The sequence below is a fragment of the Episyrphus balteatus genome, chromosome 1 (assembly GCF_945859705.1).
Source record: "Episyrphus balteatus chromosome 1, idEpiBalt1.1, whole genome shotgun sequence".
NCBI classification, from domain to species: domain Eukaryota; kingdom Metazoa; phylum Arthropoda; class Insecta; order Diptera; family Syrphidae; genus Episyrphus; species Episyrphus balteatus.
The window spans coordinates 84,104,278-84,126,616 of NC_079134.1; the positions used below are offsets into that span (position 1 = coordinate 84,104,278).

Consider the following 22,339-nt stretch of genomic DNA (forward strand, 5'->3'; position numbering starts at 1 on the left):
ATTATTATATCAGTAACACATACATACAAATGTATGTATTTATTTAATAAATAATGAGAAGAAGATGGTAATGGTTTTTTTGTAACCCCAATTTTATTAACCCAAATTTTGTATACCGTATACCGGCTTTTTGTGTTGATTGTGCATTTTGTAATTTGCTTCAATCTCTATATTATTTAGTTCATCAAAATTGCAATTAGTTCAGTGCCAATAATTTTTGAAAATAAAAAAATTATTAGCAGCATATGGGTGGTTGAAAAATTTAGGATAAAAGGTATATGAAAGGGGAAAAATAAATTGCCCACAAACTAATTGGTGGAAAAGAGTGGGTGGGCGAAAATGGCGGAAAAAGCTCATAGGAAATCTTGGTCGAAAACGTCAAGTTAAGCTTTTTTAAGCATCCTCTACAACATATCCAGAATTTAGATTTCTCGGTCATTTTGCATTTCTAAGCCGTTTTTTTCCGACATAATGACTGGCCTAGGTATTTTTCTTTTTGTTTGTATCAGCATTATCTTAACAAGCTGGTTCAAACAAAAAGAAAGATTGGCCGAGAACAGTACTGTGAAATTACATACAGTTGTGTTCAAAATAATAGTAGTGCCTGCAACAAAATAACATTTCTTATATTTACGGTGCTTCTATGGTTAAAAATTTAATTTCTTTGATGTCAAAGTTTGTAACGGTCAATTACTAATAAATGTATCGTAATTTTAAAGTGAAATAGAAGGTGCCAAATAATTTTTAAATGATTTTTGGTTGTTCTTTCGAATTTGACCTGTTCAAAATAATAGTAGTTAAAGTTATTTTTTAAGAATTTAAAATCGGTTTATAACTTAGAATATTTATTTTTGGTTTAAAAGTAAGTACTCATATAATTTGAATAATTTTTCAACAAAAAACGATTTGTTTCGGTTTTAATCTATTTAAAGTTCGAAGAGCAAAACACTGCAGTTCGGATAACGGAAACTTATACGAAAGCTGCTTGAAGAAGGGAAAACCTACTTGGAAATTCAAGTTTATATTAGGATGGTCCCCTACGAATGTTAGACACTAATTTGTACGCTTGAAGTCCACGAAAAGTTCCGCTGTTAACAAAGAAATATTTTAAAATACTTAAATTTTCGACCCTCCATGTTTAACTGTTTCCGTCGTATACTTTGGAACATATTCCGTATTTGGTGGACGTCGGACGTATTGTGGAGATCCAGTACCACCAAAGGGGACAAATATGCTCTCATCAGTAAACAATATGTTACGCCATTACTTTGCTGGCCAGTTTATGTGGTCTTTTACAAACTGGATACGCTTTTTAACATGTTTCGCTGAACTTTTCGTGGACTTCAAGCGTACAAATTAGTGTCTAACATTCGCCTCCGAATGTTCACTGCACTGCAATGCAGGCTTAAAGCCTTCTGGATGTGAAACAACGATGCAGAAGGCTCAACTTTGCTCGTCTGGACAATACTCCTGTCATCTACGACGGTCTTTTTTCTTTTTCTACCGCGCGTTTCGGGTCTTTTGTTGAGTTTATTGCATTGGCTACCATTGTAGGGGACCATCCTAATATATCCTTGAATTTCCAAGTAGGTTTTCCCTTCTTCAAGCAGCTTTCGTATAAGTTTCCTTTATCCGAACTGCAGTGTTTTGCTCTTCGAACTTTAAATAGATTAAAACCGAAACAAATCGTTTTTTGTTGAAAAATTGTTCAAATTATATGAGTACTTACTTTTAAAGCAAAAATAAATATTCTAAGTTATAAACCGCTTTTAAATTCTTCAAAAATAACTTTAACTACTATTATTTTGAACAGGCCAAATTAGAAAGAACAACCAAAGGTCAATGAAAAATTATTTAGCACCTTCTTTTTCATTTTAAAACTACGATACATTTATTAGTAATTGACCGTTACAAACTTTGACATCAAAGAAATTAAATTTTTAACCGTAGAAGCACCGTAAATATAGAAAATGTTATTTTGTTGCAGGCACTACTATTATTTTGAACACAGCTGTACATATAATTTTGTATTTTAATGAGTTTAATATGATCATTCTTTTAACTTTTTATTGTTTGTTCAATGCTCAATTATTATTTGTTGTTTGAAGTATTATTGACCTATCTATGTATAATTTTATACATGCATTCATGATTTTTATAATTTTTCCATAAAGTTCTGATGAAGACTGTATTCATGGTCGAAACGTTGCATATCATAGTTATACCTATAATTTTGTTTTATTAACCTAGAGCCTGATAAAAAAATGTCATGTGAAAGACATTTATATGCATCTGTTTTTAAATGTGATCTCATTGTCGTTAGCTTACAACGATGCAAGAATTACTTAACGCATATAATTTTTTGGTTGATATCAAGCAGTTGATCTTTAATGAATTACGTGAGACCAGATTTTCTTTACGAACATGTATTTGCATGTATGAAACTAATAAAAAGTTTTTATTTCAATAGGTTTGCCTGATCCGTTTGCTAAAGTTGTCGTCGAGGGAACAGGACAAATTTATACAACCGATATAAGCAAATCGTCACTGGATCCAAAATGGAATGCCCACTATGACTTGTTTCTTGGTAGGGGAGATGTTATTAAAATAACTGTGTGGAATGATCGTAAAATACGAAAAGGAGGCGGATTTTTGGGTTGCGTCCGAATACCCGCACCGGTAATACAAAATCTCAAAGGAGCTGGATGTAAGTAGACATTTTTACTATTATTATTGTTCTATTGTTTATCAATTTAAACAAAACTTTCAGTCCAACGTTTGGATTTGTGTAAGCAATCGCCAGATGATGATGATCTGGTTCGTGGTCAAATTATTATTGCACTACTTTCGAAAGACGGACCATGTGGAGGAAATCCTCTTGCGATTGTCGGACCAGGAGGTGATGTGCGTGGTCCATCAGAAGATAATTCTTCCGAAAATAGTCTTCCAGACGCTTGGGAGGAAAGACGTACCCCGAATGGGCGTGTATATTATGTTAATCATAGTACCAAATCCACTCAATGGGACCGACCGACACACTCAGAAAACGTACAGTTAAATGGAAACCACTCACAAGTGCAGCAAAATGTGCACCAACATATCGACACAAAAGGCGAGAAAGTTAAAGTCGCTCCTTCAGGGCCATCTTCCAAGCCGTCTACTTGTAACAACCATAGCAGTCGTGGAATTTTAGGCAATGAACAGCCATCTTCTCATTGGTATGCTACTGAGGAACTAACAAGTTCATCTGGAAAAGAAAACTGCAGTCCGGCAAGGTTGAATACCGAAACATCGAACGGAGAAAGTGTATTACCTTCGAAGAAAATCAACTCCCAAAGCCAACATATTTCTGTTGCAAGCGTAAGCAGTCCAACGCCAATTGATTCCACATATAATCAACTAAAATCGCCAAATAATCATTGCACACCGAGTTCTTCAAATTCGGTTAACAGTGCAACATCATCACGTTGCGTTAACGAAACAACACAAAGGAACTCGCAGGTCTTAGTTCAACTCCATCAACCACAACAACAACTTGCCCCGCATTCGATAGAAGAAAATAATGGGAAGAATGACAACCATAATGGTAAAAAGCAAAAACATTCAGCCACATCAACAATTCACGGACATATTATTACACCAACGCGCGTGAATTCACCTCAACGGAACAATCAAACTTCCCAAAATATAGAAAATGGAAATGCTAACCAAACACAAACAGTAATAACATTGAGTAGTAGAGATTTAAACAATTGCTTTGCAAATCAAAAGCAACCAACTGAAACGTCGCATGCAAACGGGAATGGTCAAAGTTCAATTCCTAACAACTCATTGAGTGCTAACGATGCAATGGCTAATGTTGGGGAAAATGAAGCAACACCTGCAACCAGCAACAACATTATGCCTAACAACACCAGCCAAGAAGGAAGTGGGAATGAACAATTACAGCGGGTTCGTAGTAGATCTACGAGAAGTGCAGAAGAATCAGCTAGAAGACGATTGCGTGGCAATCGTCCCAATGCTCTTGTAAGGAATAACACCAATACCAGACCGTTTATGGATCTTCCTTGTGGATATGAAATGCGTACCACTCAACAAGGGCAGGTTTACTTTTATCACATTCCAACTGGCGTTTCTACTTGGCATGACCCAAGGATTCCGCGTGATTTTGAAACTCAAAACTTTTCGTTAGATGCCTTGGGGGTTTTACCAAGCGGATGGGAACAGAGAAAAACTACATCAGGACGAGTGTATTTTGTTGATCACAACAATCGTACCACACAATTCACCGATCCTCGCCTCAATGGTCACATTCTTCAAATAATTCGTCGAACATCGAATCAGTTTGAAGTGCCCAGTAGAACAGCAGGTAATTTGGTTTGTTAAAAATCGTACGCAGGAGAATATAAGCAAGGTTAGGGCAAAGTATATAGTGATGAGTAAAAAAAACCATCACCAACACAGTTGAAACATGAGAAAACTGAAATTTTTCACATACGCCTCAGATTGTCATTCTTCGTTGCAAAATTCATAACTTTGACCTTTTTTTTTAATTTTTAAATGAATCCTAAAATGTATATCACGATTTTGCAATTATCATTCTCATCATACAGAGTCATTCAGGAGGACTGTGGCAAGAAAAGAGAGATGGGTATGAGAGAGGGGTCTATTCCCTCTCGTTTAGCGGGGAAAAATTAAAAAAAAAAAATTGACTAAATTTGGAAACAAAAAATTACACGGTGTTACAAAAGTGAGGTTTCAAAATATACGCGGGCGGAGATTTATCAGGTTTTGTAGAGCTAGTCGCACTGATTACGAAACGGTATTTGAAAATCCCCTAACACCCCCAAAATCTGGAGTTACGGGCAAAAAACGGTTTTTTGGACCTTCACCCATTGAAAAAATTCTAGCTTCGACAATTTTTTACTCATTTTCGATTTTTTTACAGTTTCTGATAGAAGATAAATATACCTTTTCAACAATGTATAAAACATGTAACTCGTGTTTACCTCACACCGATCTTACCACTGGTGGGGGATCGATACAAGGAGAGAGAACTCGTTTAAATTGTACTAAAACTTATTCTGATTTATTGATTGAATCTTACTTCTATTTATACTACGATTTATGCTTAGTTTCATATAACTTCATTACAGATATTGCTTAACGATATTTTGAAACATAGTTCATTATAACATATTGCTTACTAATAATATATGTATTACTTTTTACGACAGAAAAACGCGGAAAGCAAATCAAACATAAATAATAAACAAAATTAAAACTACCAGTTTTGAGGAGATTCGTGAGTTGTTTTTTCTGTTCTCTTACTTCTTCAATTGAGTCTCCACCTGACATGACATCGTCCACATAGAAATCTGTTAATAGACTTTGAGCGGCTTGCGGATAATTCTTCCCTTCGTCTTCTGCCAGTTGTTTCAGTGTTCTTATAGCTAGATATGGTGCTGATGCTGTTCCATAAGTGACAGTGTTTAGTTCATATTCCATGATTTCTTCATTTGGGGAGTTTCTCCATAAGATACGTTGGTATTTACGATCTGGGATGTCGATTAAGATTTGTCGGTACATCTTCTGAATGCCAGCTGAGAATACAATTCTATGCTTTCGCCAATGTATGAGAATTAAAGTGAGGTCTTCTTGTATTTTGGGCCCTGTATGCATTTGTTGGTTAAGGCTGTTTTCTGTTGCAGATTTCGCTGAGGCATCAAATACTACCCTTAGTTTTGTAGTTGAGCTGTTCGGGTTACTAACAGCGTGGTGTGGTAGATAGTATGCCCCTTGTTCATTGCCTGTTATGCATTTGCTCATATGTCCTAACTCAATATACGCCTTCATAAACGTTTTGTAGTCTTCGGCTAATTTTTGATTTTTTGCAAAGATTTTTTCCATGTGAAGTAATCTTGCAATCGCACTCTTCTTTGATTGATTGTTTGAAAGTTCCGGTTGAACTTCGAACGGTATCCTTACAATGTACCTTCCTTCATTGTTTCGAGATACAGTCTGCTGGTAATAGTCTTCGCATTTATTTGTTCGGCTTTCTTGTGTTTCATTTCTTAGGTCTTCAGTATTCCAGAACTTGCTTATTCGATTGTCCAAGTCAGTTAATGTGATATGACACGATAATTGTTGAGTGTTGTTGCCAGTTTTTCCAGATATAATCCACCCATAGATGGTTTGTTGGGCTATAGGTGAGCCTGGTTTTCCCTTGATGACTCCTTCCTGGAGTATTTTGGCAATCGCTTCAGCACCCACGATCATGTCGATTTTGCCTGGAATGTTGTATGTAGGATCAGCTAGTATTAATTTTTGTAGGTGTTCCCACTCTGTTTTTATACGTGTAGATGAGAGTGTTTTTGTGACATTTTTTAAGACATATGCAGTGGTACAGATGTTTGGATTGTTGCTTAGAGTGATGTTTACTTTATATTTTACTGTTGATACCTCGTGTGAGCCAAGTCCGGATACTGTTGCATCAACCTTTGTTTTTTGTGATAAACGATGCTTGAGAGCCTTGGTCTATTAATGCTCTGACACATTGTATGTTATTGTTTGGTCCATTTATTTTGATAACAGCTGTTGCTAGAAGAACACTACTGTTTGTTGTGCAGTTGTGAGACTGCAATTTCCCAGATTGGGTTGTTCGTTCAACAGCCATTGATCGTCTCGGATTTTGTAGATTTAGGTCGAAGTGCACCGAAGTATGGTGCTTCCTATTACATTTTTGACATCTTCTTGTTGACACGCAGGTTTGGGTGAAGTGTCCTGGTCTTAGACAGTTTATACAAAGTTTATTTTCTTTTGCATATGTTAAAGTTCTTTCGATGACGTTTTATTGAAACAACCGTTTAGTTTAATGGTTACAATCGGACTCTCTGCAGTTCCATAGACCAACCTGGAACTTCTTTAAGAACTTCCAAAATGCATTACTCAGCTTTGACCTACTGAGTTGCATTCTGGAAGTTGGCTTGGCCCACTGAGCGTTGCGTCACATTAAGTGTGACACACAACTTCCATTCTGCATAGTTAGTATGCAGTAGGAACAGTGGGTTAGGTTGTAAGGTAATGTGGGCATAACATTCCTCCCCCCTTAGAAAGCTCAAGCCAGGTCTCTGGAACTGGAGTGTTTTTCTTTATTTAATTCTTACAGCTTAATTCTAACAACAATTTACAATTAATTCTTTTTTTTTGTTTATTTAAAAAAGGTTAAATAAAATCTTTTTTTTTTTAACAGTGCTTATGTTGTATCTTTTTTTTTATCTTTTAATTTCAATACAACTAACATGTTTGTATTTCTCTTTCTGTAAATTTCTTTTTTTTTTTATTTAATTAATTAGTTAATATTTTGAATTAATTTAAATTTATATTTTTGCTCGGTCAGTTTGTTCAAGTTTGGTGTTGTTTAACGGCTTGCTGCGGAGTCGATGATTGTCGTTTTCATGTAGGTACTGAATTATTAGCCTTGACTTCAGTCTGCTTCAACTCGGGAGAACCAATTGCCATTTCTATATCTCATCTCGCACAAGATGCAATTGCTTAAGCTTCTAACACATTTTTATTATTGAAGTATAACAACAATTCTGGATTGATGATGTTGAAGTATAAACATCTTCGAAGGGTATTGATTTATTTTATCGAAGTTGAATGTTTCCAGAAGGTATTTTAAGCAGGACCGGGATCGCCGACATCAGCACTGTTGCCTATTAGGTGACTGTTGTGCAGTTCGACATGTAATCTCGGCTTTGAGTTAAACTACATTTCAACTAATACGGCTGAGCTTGCCATCTAGTATGTTGATGCTTGTAACTACTTCAATTCGAGTAAAATATCCCTTAGATCTTACAGCTTCCTGGCATGGGTGAAACATCATTGTGGTTAAATGTGGTAGCTTTTATGTGAGCAATAGTGTGTGTTTGAGGCAGAGATAAAGATAGGCGGTTCCCCTCCCCACCTGGAACTCGATTTTGTATCTCTAGTACTGGCAGAACATTTTATGTACATTGTACAGTCCACAGCACCTTTCCCAAACATAAACCTGACCATTATTTTAAATTAGTTTTTATATAAAAATTTCACTTCAAATTTAGAACTAGTTTACGTACGTAATAGTTTTTTATTTAATATCTTTTTTTTATAAAATTTAATACGGAACTTTTATTTTTTTTTTCTAACTACACTATTTTCACATTTCATAATATTTTTGCTTTTTTTTTCTCTGGTATATTCCCTTCTGCAAAAATGTTCTGCATGTGTAGAGTGGATGATCGCCTTTACACAACTCGCATTTGATGGTGTTCAATGTTGCATGGTAATGGTAAGTTCTTGAAGAGGGAGTTCGGGCTTGGTTTGTTGATTTCTGTTTTCCTTCCTTACGATCAGCATTCATTGTTTCCATTGATTGGAATCTTTTTTCAATGAATTGTAGTAGTGGTTCTAATTCTTGGATCTCACGAGGTTTTAACAAGGCTTGTTCGTATAGTTGTTGTGATTCCTTGTCTAGTTTTTGGAGAATGGTATATGCAACCAATGTTCCCCAATTTTGAGTATCTATACCCAAATTTTTTATTCCAGATATGCACTCTTGTATTGTATCTAGGATCTTTTTCAATGAGTTAGCAGATTCTGTTGAGATTGGTGGTTGGTACATTAGCTTCTGAATATATGTCGTAAAGATCAGTCTCTTGTTATCGTATCGCTGTTCGATCAACTTCCAGGCTGTTGTATAATTATCATCTGTGACTTGAAGGTGTTTCATGATGTTGCCTGGTTCTTCAGTTAGATGGGTCTTAAGGTACTGCATTTTCTGGATATTGTTTAGTGATTTGTTGTTATGTACCAATGTCTTGAACAGATCATGGAACGATGGCCAAGAATCATAACGTCCATTGTATGTTGGAATGTTGATTCTTTCTAGCTTGACCTCGTTATTGCTGCTTCCCTGTTCGGCGATTTTGTTTGTTTTTTCTTTTGTTTCGACTGAGATGTCGTGGTACATTGTCTCAATTTCAGCGTATTTATCTTCCTTAAGATAGTTCGATTCGTCTGGAGAAGTGGCGTTCGCTATTATGTCATCGTGAGTTAGCATGATGTCTCTCCAATACTGCTCTAGTGTATTAAGATATTGTTCGCATGCTAGATTTGAGAGTGATTCAGATAACCCCTCCTTCAGCTTATTGAACGACCGTAAAAACATGGCTATTTTATTTTCCTGCCGTTTGTAGCGTTGCTGTTGCTGAGAAGTCAGGTCTTTATTTGCAGTTATGTCTTTGTTAGTATCTTCATTATCTTTGTTAGTATCTTCATTGTTTATTCTTTGGTGTTCATTTTCGATTAGTTTGAGCATTTCTTCGTAAATGCTGTTGATTTCTTCAAAATAATTATTTTCTTTCGTTTTCGTCTCCGTATGTTTCGTCAATCACTGTTTCGTTCATAACGAATTTTTCCCATTGTTCCTTCAATGTCTGACGTTGCTTTGTCAGGTACTCTCGGGTAATTCGTGTCTTTGAAGTTTTCTTGAAATTCTTTAGGAGATTTCTGATCACCTCTCCTGTTTCTTTTTGTTTTTGTATTAGTTTTTCCATTTTCCTGGATATTCGATTGCGTATTTAGCTTTCTTGGATTTTAATTGCTTCTGTTTGAGGGTATGGTGTTGTGTTGTTGATATTTGGTTTTCTTCTTGGCCTTCTTGGATTGACTTGCTGATGATTGACTGTGCTTAGATTTGCTTAGTATCCTTGAATTTGTTTGTTTGGTTGATATTTCTTCTTGGCCTTCTTGCGTTGACTTGCTGACGATTGACTGCTTGGATTTGCTTAGTATCCTTGAATTTACTTGTTTGGTTGAGCCCCCAAAATGTTTACTTCACACCGATCTTACCACTGGTGGGGGATCGATACAAGGAGAGAGAACTTTTTTAATTTGTACTAAAACTTAAACTGATACCGCTATGATTGCCGTGGGAATTTGGTGTTGGGTTTTGTTGGTGTTCCTGTTGATACTTTCAACACCACTTAGAATTTATAAGCTGTCAAAGTTAAAAAATTCCATTTTCACCTCAATAGTGTCAAAAATTTTACACGGTGTTAACTATTTAACGCAATTCACACACGGCCTAAGTACTTATTTAGTTTCTTAAATTCAATGTTTGTTTAATCAAAAACAGAAAACCTGATTCAAAAATATCTTGCCATTTTCGAGGAATTAACAAAAAAACCAAAACTATTTTTTTATATTTTTTTTTTGTTATTACGTGGCTGGACGACTTGTTGATAAATCATTTTATGAAACATTAACCATTCATATTTCAATTTACCATACCATATACATATTATTTCAACTAAAAGTTCAATTTCTTAAAAAACCAAATTATAAGCTGATTTATTGATTTTCTTACAAGATTGAAAATCTGGAAATTTGAACCATTTTTTTTGCCTCGGCTTCTAAAAATTATCTTTTCCCGTTGATCTTTTTGATCACTTAATCCTTTCGAATCCAGCGTTACTCTCATGTAACATAATATATATAAATTCGTACGAAATGCAAAAAGTTTTTTTTTATATGGTCATAATTTTGAAAAAAAATATACTTATAAAAAATGTAAATCCAGAAAGTGTTTTGTTTTTTTTTTTAGCTTAGAAGAAGTAGTATAATATTATTATATAAAAAATTATTTTCTCAGTTGTCCGTCTATTTTAAGTGGTCACAGACTGTGTATGTAACTTACATGTAACATGAGAGTAACACATTAGTTTTGCTATTTATTATTTTGGAAAATAACTTTTTGGTATTCATATTTCTTAGTTTAATGTTCTTGACACGATAATACTAAAAAAACAATTTTTTAATTTTGATATTCATAGTTTGGGTTCAAAAGGGTTAAATAATTGAATAAGATCCTCCAAGGAAGAAACGAAATCACTATAACTGCAAAAGATAAAATCAGAGGATCGCTCAGAAAACTTCAATTATGTTCAGTATCCCTACAAGAAAACAATTTTGATTTTTTCCCTGCGATCAAGAGATTCTTGAAGAACGTTTCGTTCATTGTAAGTATCGGTATTTGAGGCGCTCAGAGTAGTAATGGCATATGCCATTTGTGCATGAAACACGACTTTGAGATGCGCTTTTTTGAATACTAAAGACATTTTTCAAAAAAATGTTTTACAGACATTTGTGTGCCCTGAATTTTCTATTTTAACATTTTATTTATGAAACAAAAAACCACTGAATTTATTAAGACCCGAAACATCCAACTTGTAGAGAAGTGCACTTGACCCACTATTATTCTGAACGCCTCACTTGTTAGCTCCCATATTCCTCTCATGGTAAAGAGTTCATTTTATTTGAAATTGAAACTATTGAGTTTCGTTCCAGAAATGAAAATGGAAAAGGATGGATTTTATATTCTTTTTCGAGCCGGTTGAACTTGCTCATCTACCATCTATAGATTAGGCTAGATTAAGTTGATGGCACATGGCTTGCTAAAAATTGAATTTAATTAAAAAAACTAGATTTCTTGAGAATACTTGCCTAAAATCGGGCTGAGTTCAAATAATCTTATAATTTCTGCAAAATATTGTTCTTGGAGATCCTTTCGATCATAGTTAAGAAGAATTCGTGATTTGCAACAATAACTTTCTCGTCATTAACTTTAATTCAAATTTTTATGGGTTTAACTCTATATTTAATATGGTTTCCAGTTTCCTTTGAATACTGGAATGAAAAATTGAATGTCGGGAAGTGTGAATAGATGTTTTTTTTTCTTTTCCCAGAATTTATATTGGATTTTAAGGGTGATAGCTATTAGTAACTTGGCAACAAATTACCAATTAATACTTGGAATCACCCTCAAAATTCAAAATAAATTAAGTTTAGTGGAAAAATCAATCAATTTAATTATTATATAATATATTATATACTAGCTGACCCGGCGGACTTCGTTCCCCCTTTTCCAAGTTTTATTTCCAATTTTTGATTTTGTAATGTGTTAACCTTTTCCCATTACACATATGTAGGTACATATATACATATGTAAAACTGTTTAAAATATTAAACAAAGCAAATCATTTGTTTGACAGCTATTACAAATTTTTATCGGAATTTATTCAACCAATAAAGGTTATATAATTCACAAATATCAAAAACTGGCTCTGGTTTCACTTCTTATTTTTTTTTGCAAAAAGTGCCTAAATCGATGAATCCCGCCTGCCATTATAGAAAAATATGACTCATTCTCCCTTTCTTTTGTGAAACTGTTAATGATTTGTGTTTTGCACCAGAGGCCTGGAATTCCAACACCAAGAACGATCTTTTTACTTTTTTTTTGTTTACACAACCTGTTTTCTTATGACGTTATCACGTAAAATTATCGTCCGTAAACCGACTATACAAACAACCATTGTTTTTGTTTTGTTGACTTTCGTTTTAACTTCCAAAATATTTATTTGCGGAATGTAGCATCCACTTTCAACGCTCATTTTTAATCCACTTTAAAAATAGTATTCTCTCTCTTACATATTTTGGTTTCATTGAAGTTTATATTTGTTCGTTTCTTAACCGTTACCGTGTGAGTAATGTTGGAGCCAGTAACCGAAACAATAGCAATAGGATAAAATCTTAAAAAAAAAAACGATTAAAAATGAAAAGATTTCGTCTTCATTCTATTCATACATACGTCGAAATATTTCTTAAAAAAAAATAAATCATTTGATTTTTATGCGGAAATTGTATTAATGGTAGTTGAAACAACTTTAACAAATTTTAAGTTGCAGTCATATTAATTTTCAACTGTGAGATATACTGATGGTAAACAATTTTCTTTGCGGGACTAACATTTTAAAGAGTTAATTCATGTTTGTTTTTATTACCCTTGAATATGAGCGATTTTGAACCCCAAATATTGAATTTGCTTATAACTTGACAACATACCAGGTCCAACTATAAAACAAAACCTGTCTCGAACGAATCTTATCACACACACACACACACACACACACACACACACACAAAATTTCATAAAAATCTATATCTACTGTCATTCGGACTTCAAATATGGAATTTAACTATAACTTGACAACAGCGACACCTACTGGGTCCATATCACACACACAAAATTTCACAAACATCTCTCCAGTCTGGTCAAAATATGCAATTTTTCTAAAACTCGACAACAGCGCCACCTACCGGGTCCAATTATAAAAAAAACCTGTCTCGGACGGACCTTATCACATAAACAAAATTTCACAAGAATCTGTTCAGTCCTTCGTTCAAAATATGAAATACCGGGTCCAATTATGAAACAAAACCTGTCTCGGATGGACTATCACACCCACCAAATTTCAGAAAAATCTGTGCAGTCGTTCGTTCAAAATATACAATTTTCCTAAAACTCGACAACAGCGCCACCTACCGGGTCCAATTATAAAAAAACCTGTCTCGGACGGACCTTATCACATAAACAAATTTTCACAAAAATCTGTTCAATCGTTCGTTCAAAATATGAAATTTTCCTAAAACTCGACAACAGCGCCACCTACCGGGTCCAATTATAAAAAAACCTGTCTCGGACGGACCTTATCACATAAACAAATTTTCACAAAAATCTGTTCAATCGTTCGTTCAAAATATGAAATTTTCCTAACTCGACAACAGCGCCACCTACCGGGTCCAATTATAAAAAAACCTGTCTCGGACGGACCTTATCACATAAACAAATTTTCACAAAAATCTGTTCAATCGTTCGTTCAAAATATGAAATTTTCCTAAAACTCGACAACAGCGCCACTTACCGGGTCCAATTTTGAAGCAAAACCCGTCTCGGATGGACCTTATCACATACACAATATTTCATAAATATCTGCCCAGTCTTTCGTTCAAAATATCCAATTTTCCTAAAACTCGACAACAGCGCCACCTACCGGGTCCAATTATAAAAAAAACCTGTCTCGGACGTACCTTATCACATAAACAAAATTTCACAAAAATCTGTTCAGTCGTTCGTTCAAAATATGCAATTTTCCTAAAACTCGACAACAGCGCCACCCACCGGGTCCAATTATAAAAAAAACCTGTCTCGGACGAACCTTATCACATAAACAAAATTTCACAAAAATCTGTTCAGTCGTTCGTTCAAAATATGAAATTATCCTAAAACTCGACAACAGCACCACCTACCGGGTCCAATTATAAAAAAAAACCTGTCTCGGACGTACCTTATCACATAAACAAAATTTCACAAAAATCTGTCCAGTCGTTCGTTCAAAATATAAAATTTTCCTAAAACTCGACAACAGCGCCACCTACCGGGTCCAATTATAAAACAAAACCTGTCTCGGATGGACTTTATCACATACACAAAATTTCACAAAAATCTGTCCAGTCGTTCGTTCAGAATATGCAATTTTCCTACAACTCGACAACAGCGCCACCTACCGGGTCCAATTATGAAACAAAACCTGTCTCTGATGGACCTTATCACACCCACCAAATTTCAGAAAAATCTGTCCAGTCGTTTAGAAGGAGTAGGGTCACAAACAAACGCACAGGAGAATTATATATATAAGATATTATATGCCAATGACGATCCAAATATTTTAATCAATTTTTTTAAATTCTACCATTAATTTAATAGTGTGTTTTTGTACTTGTTGCTAAACGTTTTTTCTCCCTTTAAAAAACGCCCTATCACCCAAATTATTTCAATGCACTCTATTGGTCCTCGGTTCTCATATAGTATAGAATATAAATTTGTCCGGCTGAGGCCTCTCCAGCATTTTGGGCAATTGTGGTTATTCAGTTACACTTTTTGATTCAATATTTAAAGTATTCGGCTCTCCCCAGAATCCGTAGAGCTGACTTCCGAAGACCCTAAAATTTGAATTTGTGAATTTGTATTGCCACCTGGGGTACTGTATCGTTTTGTTTTGGCCGTTCTTGATTCAATATTTGGAATATTCGGTTCTCCCCAGAATCCGTAGAGCTGACCTCCGAAGAAGCTAAAATTCCCAGTGGGTAATGTATCGTTTTGTTTTGGCCGTTCCATATTACACGGCCCATCCATGTACACGGATTTGTCAAAAATATTTTTTCCTTATTTTTTTAAATATCATCTAAAAAATGTTGCAGGAGTTATCTTGGAGTTAACCACAAAACCGGAAAAAATAAAAAAAAAAAAAACCTACAAATATAAATCATAGGAATTTAAAACTAAGTCGCAAACGTATCAACAAACCGATAGACTTCAAACCAATTAAGTTTAGAGCAAGATGTTGTTACCATTATTAAATGCACAATAATTGTAAAACTTTTTCAATTGTTTTAGAATAAAATATAAAAAAAATAATATTTAAAATTAAAAAAAAATTATTCAATTAATTTCCACGGAAAAATTAATAAAGCTTTATTGTTTTAGACGAAGGATTTTCTGTTCCAAACCATAGTTATCGAGATGGATCTTCTAATGTAGCATCGAATACAGCGGCAAATGCTTCTGGTGCCTCAAGCGCGAATCACCGAAACTTAACAACATCGGCATCTACACCTGAACCGTTCCAACCGCATCAACATAACCAACCAGTGCCTGATCTTCCTCAAGGTCTTTTAGAAGGTGCAGACCTTCTGCCCAAGTATCGTCGTGATTTAGTTGGTAAATTGAGAGCATTGCGCAATGAATTACAAATTCTACAGCCACAATCTGGTCACTGTCGACTAGAAATAACACGCACAGAAATTTTTGAAGAGAGTTATAGACTGATTATGAAAATGCGACCGAAAGACATGCGAAAACGGCTCATGGTCAAGTTTAAAGGTGAAGAAGGCCTAGATTACGGCGGTGTGGCTAGAGAATGGCTTTATCTTTTATCAAGGGAAATGCTTAATCCCCAGTATGGATTATTTCAGTACAGTCGAGATGATCATTATACTTTGCAAATTAATCCAGATTCCGGTAATTCATTTAATATTTCGTTTATATTGAGATTTTTTATGAATTCCTCTTCTAGGTGTTAACCCAGATCATTTGTCATATTTTCATTTTGTTGGACGTATACTCGGAATCGCTGTCTTTCATGGTCATTGTATGGATGGAGGATTTACAACACCTTTTTACAAACAGTTGCTTAACAAACCCATAACGTTGAATGATATCGAAGGTGTCGATCCCGATCTTCATAGGAGTCTTACATGGATGCTGTAATAATGAAATTGAAAAAAAAATTATGTATCGGAATTCTATTAGTCATTTATTTTTTAGTGAAAACAATATAAGTGGAATAATAGAGTCAACATTTAGTGTGGAAAATAATAGTTTTGGTGTCTTGAAAGTGCATGAGCTAAAACCATCTGGTGCGACTATAGGAGTGACGGAAGAAAACAAGAGAGAATACGTTAAATTATATGTAAATTATAGATTCATGCGTGGAATAGAACAACAATTTTTAGCACTACAAAAAGGTACACGCAATAAATAGTACAGGTAAAATAGTAAATAAAATCAACAAATAAAAAAAATTGTTACACTCATGAAACCTGGCAAAGAGTTTGCCAAGGATAAAAAGTCTATAAAAAAAGTTGGACGGAAGGGTGTTTTTTGGCGGACAAGAGGGAGGGGGTGAAGCTAAAAAATATAGTGAAAAAAATTGTTTGTGAAATATCATCATATGACACATGTTTGTAAGGTATTTTTTGTATTTTTTGAATGATATTAAAATACGATTGCTCTAAGAAAAGTTATTGCCGATTAAAAATAAGGGTGCTTGTTTTTTGACCTCAACAGGTAAAATATAACCGAAACCCATGTGAAAGATTGGCTACATTGATGAAATTCAGGGTGAAGGTTTTAGATAAAGTAAGGACAAAGGATTCAAAAAGTTATTTAAAATATTTTTGGTGAAAGGGTGTTTTTTTGATGGGTTGAGTTACGTATGTGTTAGAAAGGTATCATAACAGCTGACTTATATTTTATTAATTTAAAAAACTTGGTGAAAAGGTTTTGGTTGGTATAATAATTAAGAATTTTTAAAGTGTACAAAATTATCTTGAGTGAAAGGGTTTTTTTTTTTTAGAGAAATGATGAAATTCGGAGTTAGTACCACAACAACTGTGAAAAAATTGTTACACCAATGAAAATTGGTAAAAAGGTTAAAGGGTGTTTTTTTTTTTGGGAAATAGGGAAAATCCGCGATAAGTCCGATAAAATCAATGGTATAAAAGTTAGGTTAGGGTTAGGGTGAGTCTTCCGTTTCTGAGGTAGATTTTAATAACTCATCCTCAGATAGAAGATCCTCCTGCGCAACGCTGACATTGTCCATGTCGGACAAACTTCCAGCCATCTCATCATCTTCCAATACGGAAGATATTGTTTTCGCGTCCTTTTCGGACGCTGGGTTTTGGTTCGCGTCATTTACTGACACTGGGGTTTGTTTTGTTCCCTCTTCAGGAACTTTCGAAGATGACGGCTGATCCGGAATGGAAGAGCTGCATGATGCATCCACTTCCATTGCTGAAAGTGCTTTACATATGCCCAATTCCTCCATTTCAGACTGCGCCGTATGGCCTGCAAGCCTTGCCATCTCCTCATCTTTTTTGTAGATTTTTAGCACAAGGCTATCAAATCCATAATCCAGTATGTCTTTTCCATGGGAATACGAATAAAGTAAAACTTTAAATTTTGTTCATGTGAAAGGCTGTTTTTTAGGTATGGAGAAAATATGGGTATATTTGAAAAAGTGTGTAATACTAGAGTAATATTAGTGGTACCCTATTGAAATTTAGCAATTAGGTTACTTTTAAGATAAGAAACAAGAATCTAAAATGTCTATAAAAATATCATTGTTAAAAGGGTATTTTTTGAGTGAAAACAAAAATGATGGGTCACCCTAATGAAATTTGGTGAAAACATTGAATTGGAAATAGAAAGCAAGAATAAAGAGTTTTCATAAAAAAAATTTAGGTGAAAGGGTGTTTTTTTTTCGAAGAGACAGTGAATCTGTATAATTGGTCCGAAAAAGCCAAGATTCATTTTATTTTTGGTTTTGATGACCATTTAAACGTTTAGTACCTGGGTGACCGAGCTTTGCTCGGTATCCTTAAATGTTATAACTTTGAGTGAAAAAAAAATCAAATGTAAACAGCAATTTTTTGGAGTGGGTTTGAGTTTGCAATGACCAGTTTTTTCGCGGGTTACAAAACACCACATTCCCACTTTATAATCCAGTTTATTTAAGTTTGAATATACGATCAGCAATGAATAGAAGGGTTACAGGAATCTGCATTACCGAAAATGCTTACAGCAATGAGATCCCTTTTTGTTCAAATTTTAATTTACGGGTCAGAAAGTTTTGGATGGTGAATATAAAGTTCTTTTTTTTTGTATAGCCTTGTCGGCAAAGCTTAGTATGAAGAAATACTATTTTTATCCCTGTCTCTGTTCTATTCTGTATCAGTGGATTAAGATTAAGATTAGGGTGAGAGGTGGGAATAATTCGCCTTATCACTGCGGCCTCTGATGGGCCTATTGTGATGTCCTCTTTTTAGAGTTCACGTAGAAATCCTGAGTTTAGAAAACTTAGTATGTTTTTGGGTGAACTAGCTAGTATGAACTAGTATCAGTGGATGCTTTACTCCTTTCTTTTTTTTACTTATATAGGGTGTCCCAAAAGTAATGAAACGAAATATGCTGATTGGGGAACTTAAGGGCTCTCAGAATTTGGAACCTTGTTCCTCCCAAAGCCTTACGGGTTTCAATTTAATGCAATTCTTGTGAAATTTCGAAAAATCCCTACTTGACAACAGTATTTTGCTTCCTGCGCCCATTATTGATATTTGTTTTTTTTTTTTTAATTCTTTTACGAAAACATTGCCAATAATTAGGAACAATTAATTAATCAAAATATTTTTTATTCCATACGCCATATTTCGCTGCAAATTAACTAACAGTTTCAAGTTTTATAAAAAATCTATTTCTAACTTTTATTTGCGACCAACACCGCAAAAAAAATTTTACGCTGTGAAAATGGTTTATTATTTTAAAAAGTTGCCCTGTTGTAGTTTTCAAAAAAGTATAAAAGTTTCCTAAGTTGCAGTTAGATCACAAAATATTACAATTTGAATTCAACAAAACAGGGTTTTTCAGAACAAAAAACAACCAACTGAATAAATGATCAATACATGATCAAAAAAGTCATTATCTAAAAAATTTTGTTTAGTTATTGTAACAAAAAGAAAAAGAAAAATGCGTAAAACATGGAACCATCCCTCAAAATTTTATTGAAGTCGTTAAATCTCTCTCTGCGAAAACAAAACTAATATAAGAGAAAATACTTCCAAAATGTCTAGAGGACCTCAAAATTTCATCGGAATCTTTAAAGTTTAAAAAAAATTCTATGGTAAAAAAGTGGGCATGGCAGTGGGCAGATTTTTCCAAAAAAAAAACTTCCAAAACTTTTAACTTTCTTGGATGAACAAACCCTGAAAATTTCGTCGAAATCATTAGAGCCGTTTCCGAAAAAACTTATATGTTAAAAAAGTGGGCGTGGCAGTGGGCGGATTTTTCAAAAAAAAACTTCCAAAACTTTTTACTCGCTTATATAAACAAACCCTGAAAATTTCATCGAAATCGTTAGAGCCGTTCCCGAAAAAACTTATATGTTAAAAAAGTGGGCGTGGCAGTGGGCGGATTTTTCCAAAAATACTTCCAAAACTTTTTACTCGCTTAGATGAACAAACCCTGAAAATTTCATCGAAATCGTTAGAGCCGTTTCCGAGATCCCAATTTTATATATATTTATATATATATGTATAAACAATTTTAGCTCGTTTAAAGTTGAGTAATTCCATGTGAAAAGAATATACGAAAAATACTTATGTCATGAAATCTGTTTGTGTTATTTTTTACTGGTTCCTTAGCTCAAAATATTAACTTCTGCATATAAATAATCCCCCAAAAAAATTAGTAAGTGAGTAGTATGAATTAATTCCTTAAGTCACTCAATTTTTGAGAGTAAAAAAAACCATGATCTTAAATTACTTTTTCGCTTATTTCTTGCGACTTTATACATAATTGAATGAATGTTTTTTTGCATTTGTAGGGTGATATTTAGACCTTTCCAAAACCGTTATTAAAAATGAAATTAGTCCATTTTAAGCTGATCTATTACCAAAAAGGTGAAAAACACATTTTATTTTTTTTCTAAAAAACCCATTTTTTAATTTTTTTTTTCAAAACTGTTTTTGAAGTAAAAAATTATGATCTTTTCAATAAAAATAGTTTCGTAGTGATTTTTTCACTTTTAAGCTGTTTTTTTGCAATTTTTTATTTTGATGATTCAAATTTTTACATAAAACGATAATGATGCTCGGCACGAGTACGATAACTTAGGCGACAAGAATTGATAACGGAATTTGTAAAGGAGTTCAATACAATTATTTTTTACTATGGGAGGGGGGGTCTATCTCCCCTCGTTTAGGCGGGAGGGGCAATTTTCTAAAATATGACGTAAAATATTAAAAAAATTATTAAAAATCAACGGCAATATTTACAGTTAAAATTGATATCTTTCTGAAAAGCCAGAATTATACACTTAATTCTAGTTTTTAAATCAAATTATTTCAATTAATTTTTCTCGAAATAATCAACTTCAAAGTTAAAGTTTGGGGGAAAAAGTTTTTAAAAAACACATTAAATACTATTTTTGCCAAGACTGTCATTTTAAATATGAAATCAATCAATGAAATAAACTGCCAATCAATTTCTTATCAAATACTGAAAACCAGATGCTTCTATGCCTTCTAGTTTTTGAGAAAATTGAAAATAAGAAAATTATCTTTTTATCAGATTTTCATTTTTTTGACTATTTTCGCAAATATTAACCGCTTTTTAAATTAAAAGTATCATGCCTTTCCCCCTTCGCGGGTTCTCAGGATTTTAACTTCCTTTTTGGGTCCTCTGTCCCGCTTCTCTTAGGCGATTTGAAATTGGTCCTTAGAATCTCGCGATTTTTTTTTATAAAAATGGTAAAGGTATGAAGTTCAAGGCATATCAAAGTGAGATGGGTAAGAGGGGGCATGCTTCCCCACTGCAACCCCCCTGCTTGGGCACACTATTATAGGATTTGGGTGTATATATGTATATATGTAGTTTGGGTGTAGGCAAATTTTCTTCAGAATTTAAGGGGGGAAATCCCTCCCTCTAGAGGCGTCAACTTTGAAAGGCTCCAGAGCCGCCATTTTGTTATTTTTTCATTTCAAAAAATTTTTTTTCAGCTCTTGATAATGTCAGTAATATCTTGTCTTTTTCCAAATTTCAATAAGTGCTTTCAGTTTTTTAAAAAAATAATGAAAAAGGTGTCGTCTGGAGGGATTTCCCCCCTTAAATTCTGAAGAAAATTTGCCTACACCCAAACTACATATATACATATATACACCCAAATCCTATAATAGTGTGCCCAAGCAGGGGGGTTGCAGGGGGGAAGCATGCCCCCTCTTACCCATCTCACTTTGATATGCCTTGAACTTCATACCTTTACCATTTTTATAAAAAAAAATCGCGAGATTCTAAGGACCAATTTCAAATCGCCTAAGAGAAGCGGGACAGAGGACCCAAAAAGGAAGTTAAAATCCTGAGAACCCGCGAAGGGGGAAAGGCATGATACTTTTAATTTAAAAAGCGGTTAATATTTGCGAAAATAGTCAAAAAAATGAAAATCTGATAAAAAGATAATTTTCTTATTTTCAATTTTCTCAAAAACTAGAAGGCATAGAAGCATCTGGTTTTCAGTATTTGATAAGAAATTGATTGGCAGTTTATTTCATTGATTGATTTCATATTTAAAATGACAGTCTTGGCAAAAATAGTATTTAATGTGTTTTTTAAAAACTTTTTCCCCCAAACTTTAACTTTGAAGTTGATTATTTCGAGAAAAATTAATTGAAATAATTTGATTTAAAAACTAGAATTAAGTGTATAATTCTGGCTTTTCAGAAAGATATCAATTTTAACTGTAAATATTGCCGTTGATTTTTAATAATTTTTTTAATATTTTACGTCATATTTTAGAAAATTGCCCCTCCCGCCTAAACGAGGGGAGATAGACCCCCCCTCCCATAGTAAAAAATAATTGTATTGAACTCCTTTACAAATTCCGTTATCAATTCTTGTCGCCTAAGTTATCGTACTCGTGCCGAGCATCATTATCGTTTTATGTAAAAATTTGAATCATCAAAATAAAAAATTGCAAAAAAACAGCTTAAAAGTGAAAAAATCACTACGAAACTATTTTTATTGAAAAGATCATAATTTTTTACTTCAAAAACAGTTTTGAAAAAA

General features: G+C 33.9%; 1 protein-coding gene across 2 annotated transcripts in view; it reads left to right on the forward strand.

Moving 5' to 3' along the window:
* The window catches only part of LOC129906875 (E3 ubiquitin-protein ligase SMURF2), a 155,380-nt gene that overhangs the window by 28,917 nt on the left and 104,124 nt on the right, over positions 1-22,339 (forward strand). Inside the window, exons 3-7 of one of the 2 annotated variants that reach the window (XM_055982834.1) lie at positions 2,471-2,707; positions 2,771-4,369; positions 15,428-15,961; positions 16,017-16,206; positions 16,268-16,489. In XM_055982834.1, coding sequence (XP_055838809.1) covers positions 2,471-2,707; positions 2,771-4,369; positions 15,428-15,961; positions 16,017-16,206; positions 16,268-16,484 — 2,777 coding nt within the window. In that variant the 3' untranslated portion in view covers positions 16,485-16,489. The remainder of the gene's footprint in view (positions 1-2,470; positions 2,708-2,770; positions 4,370-15,427; positions 15,962-16,016; positions 16,207-16,267; positions 16,490-22,339) is intronic. The other variant, XM_055982833.1, reaches the window with a different exon arrangement.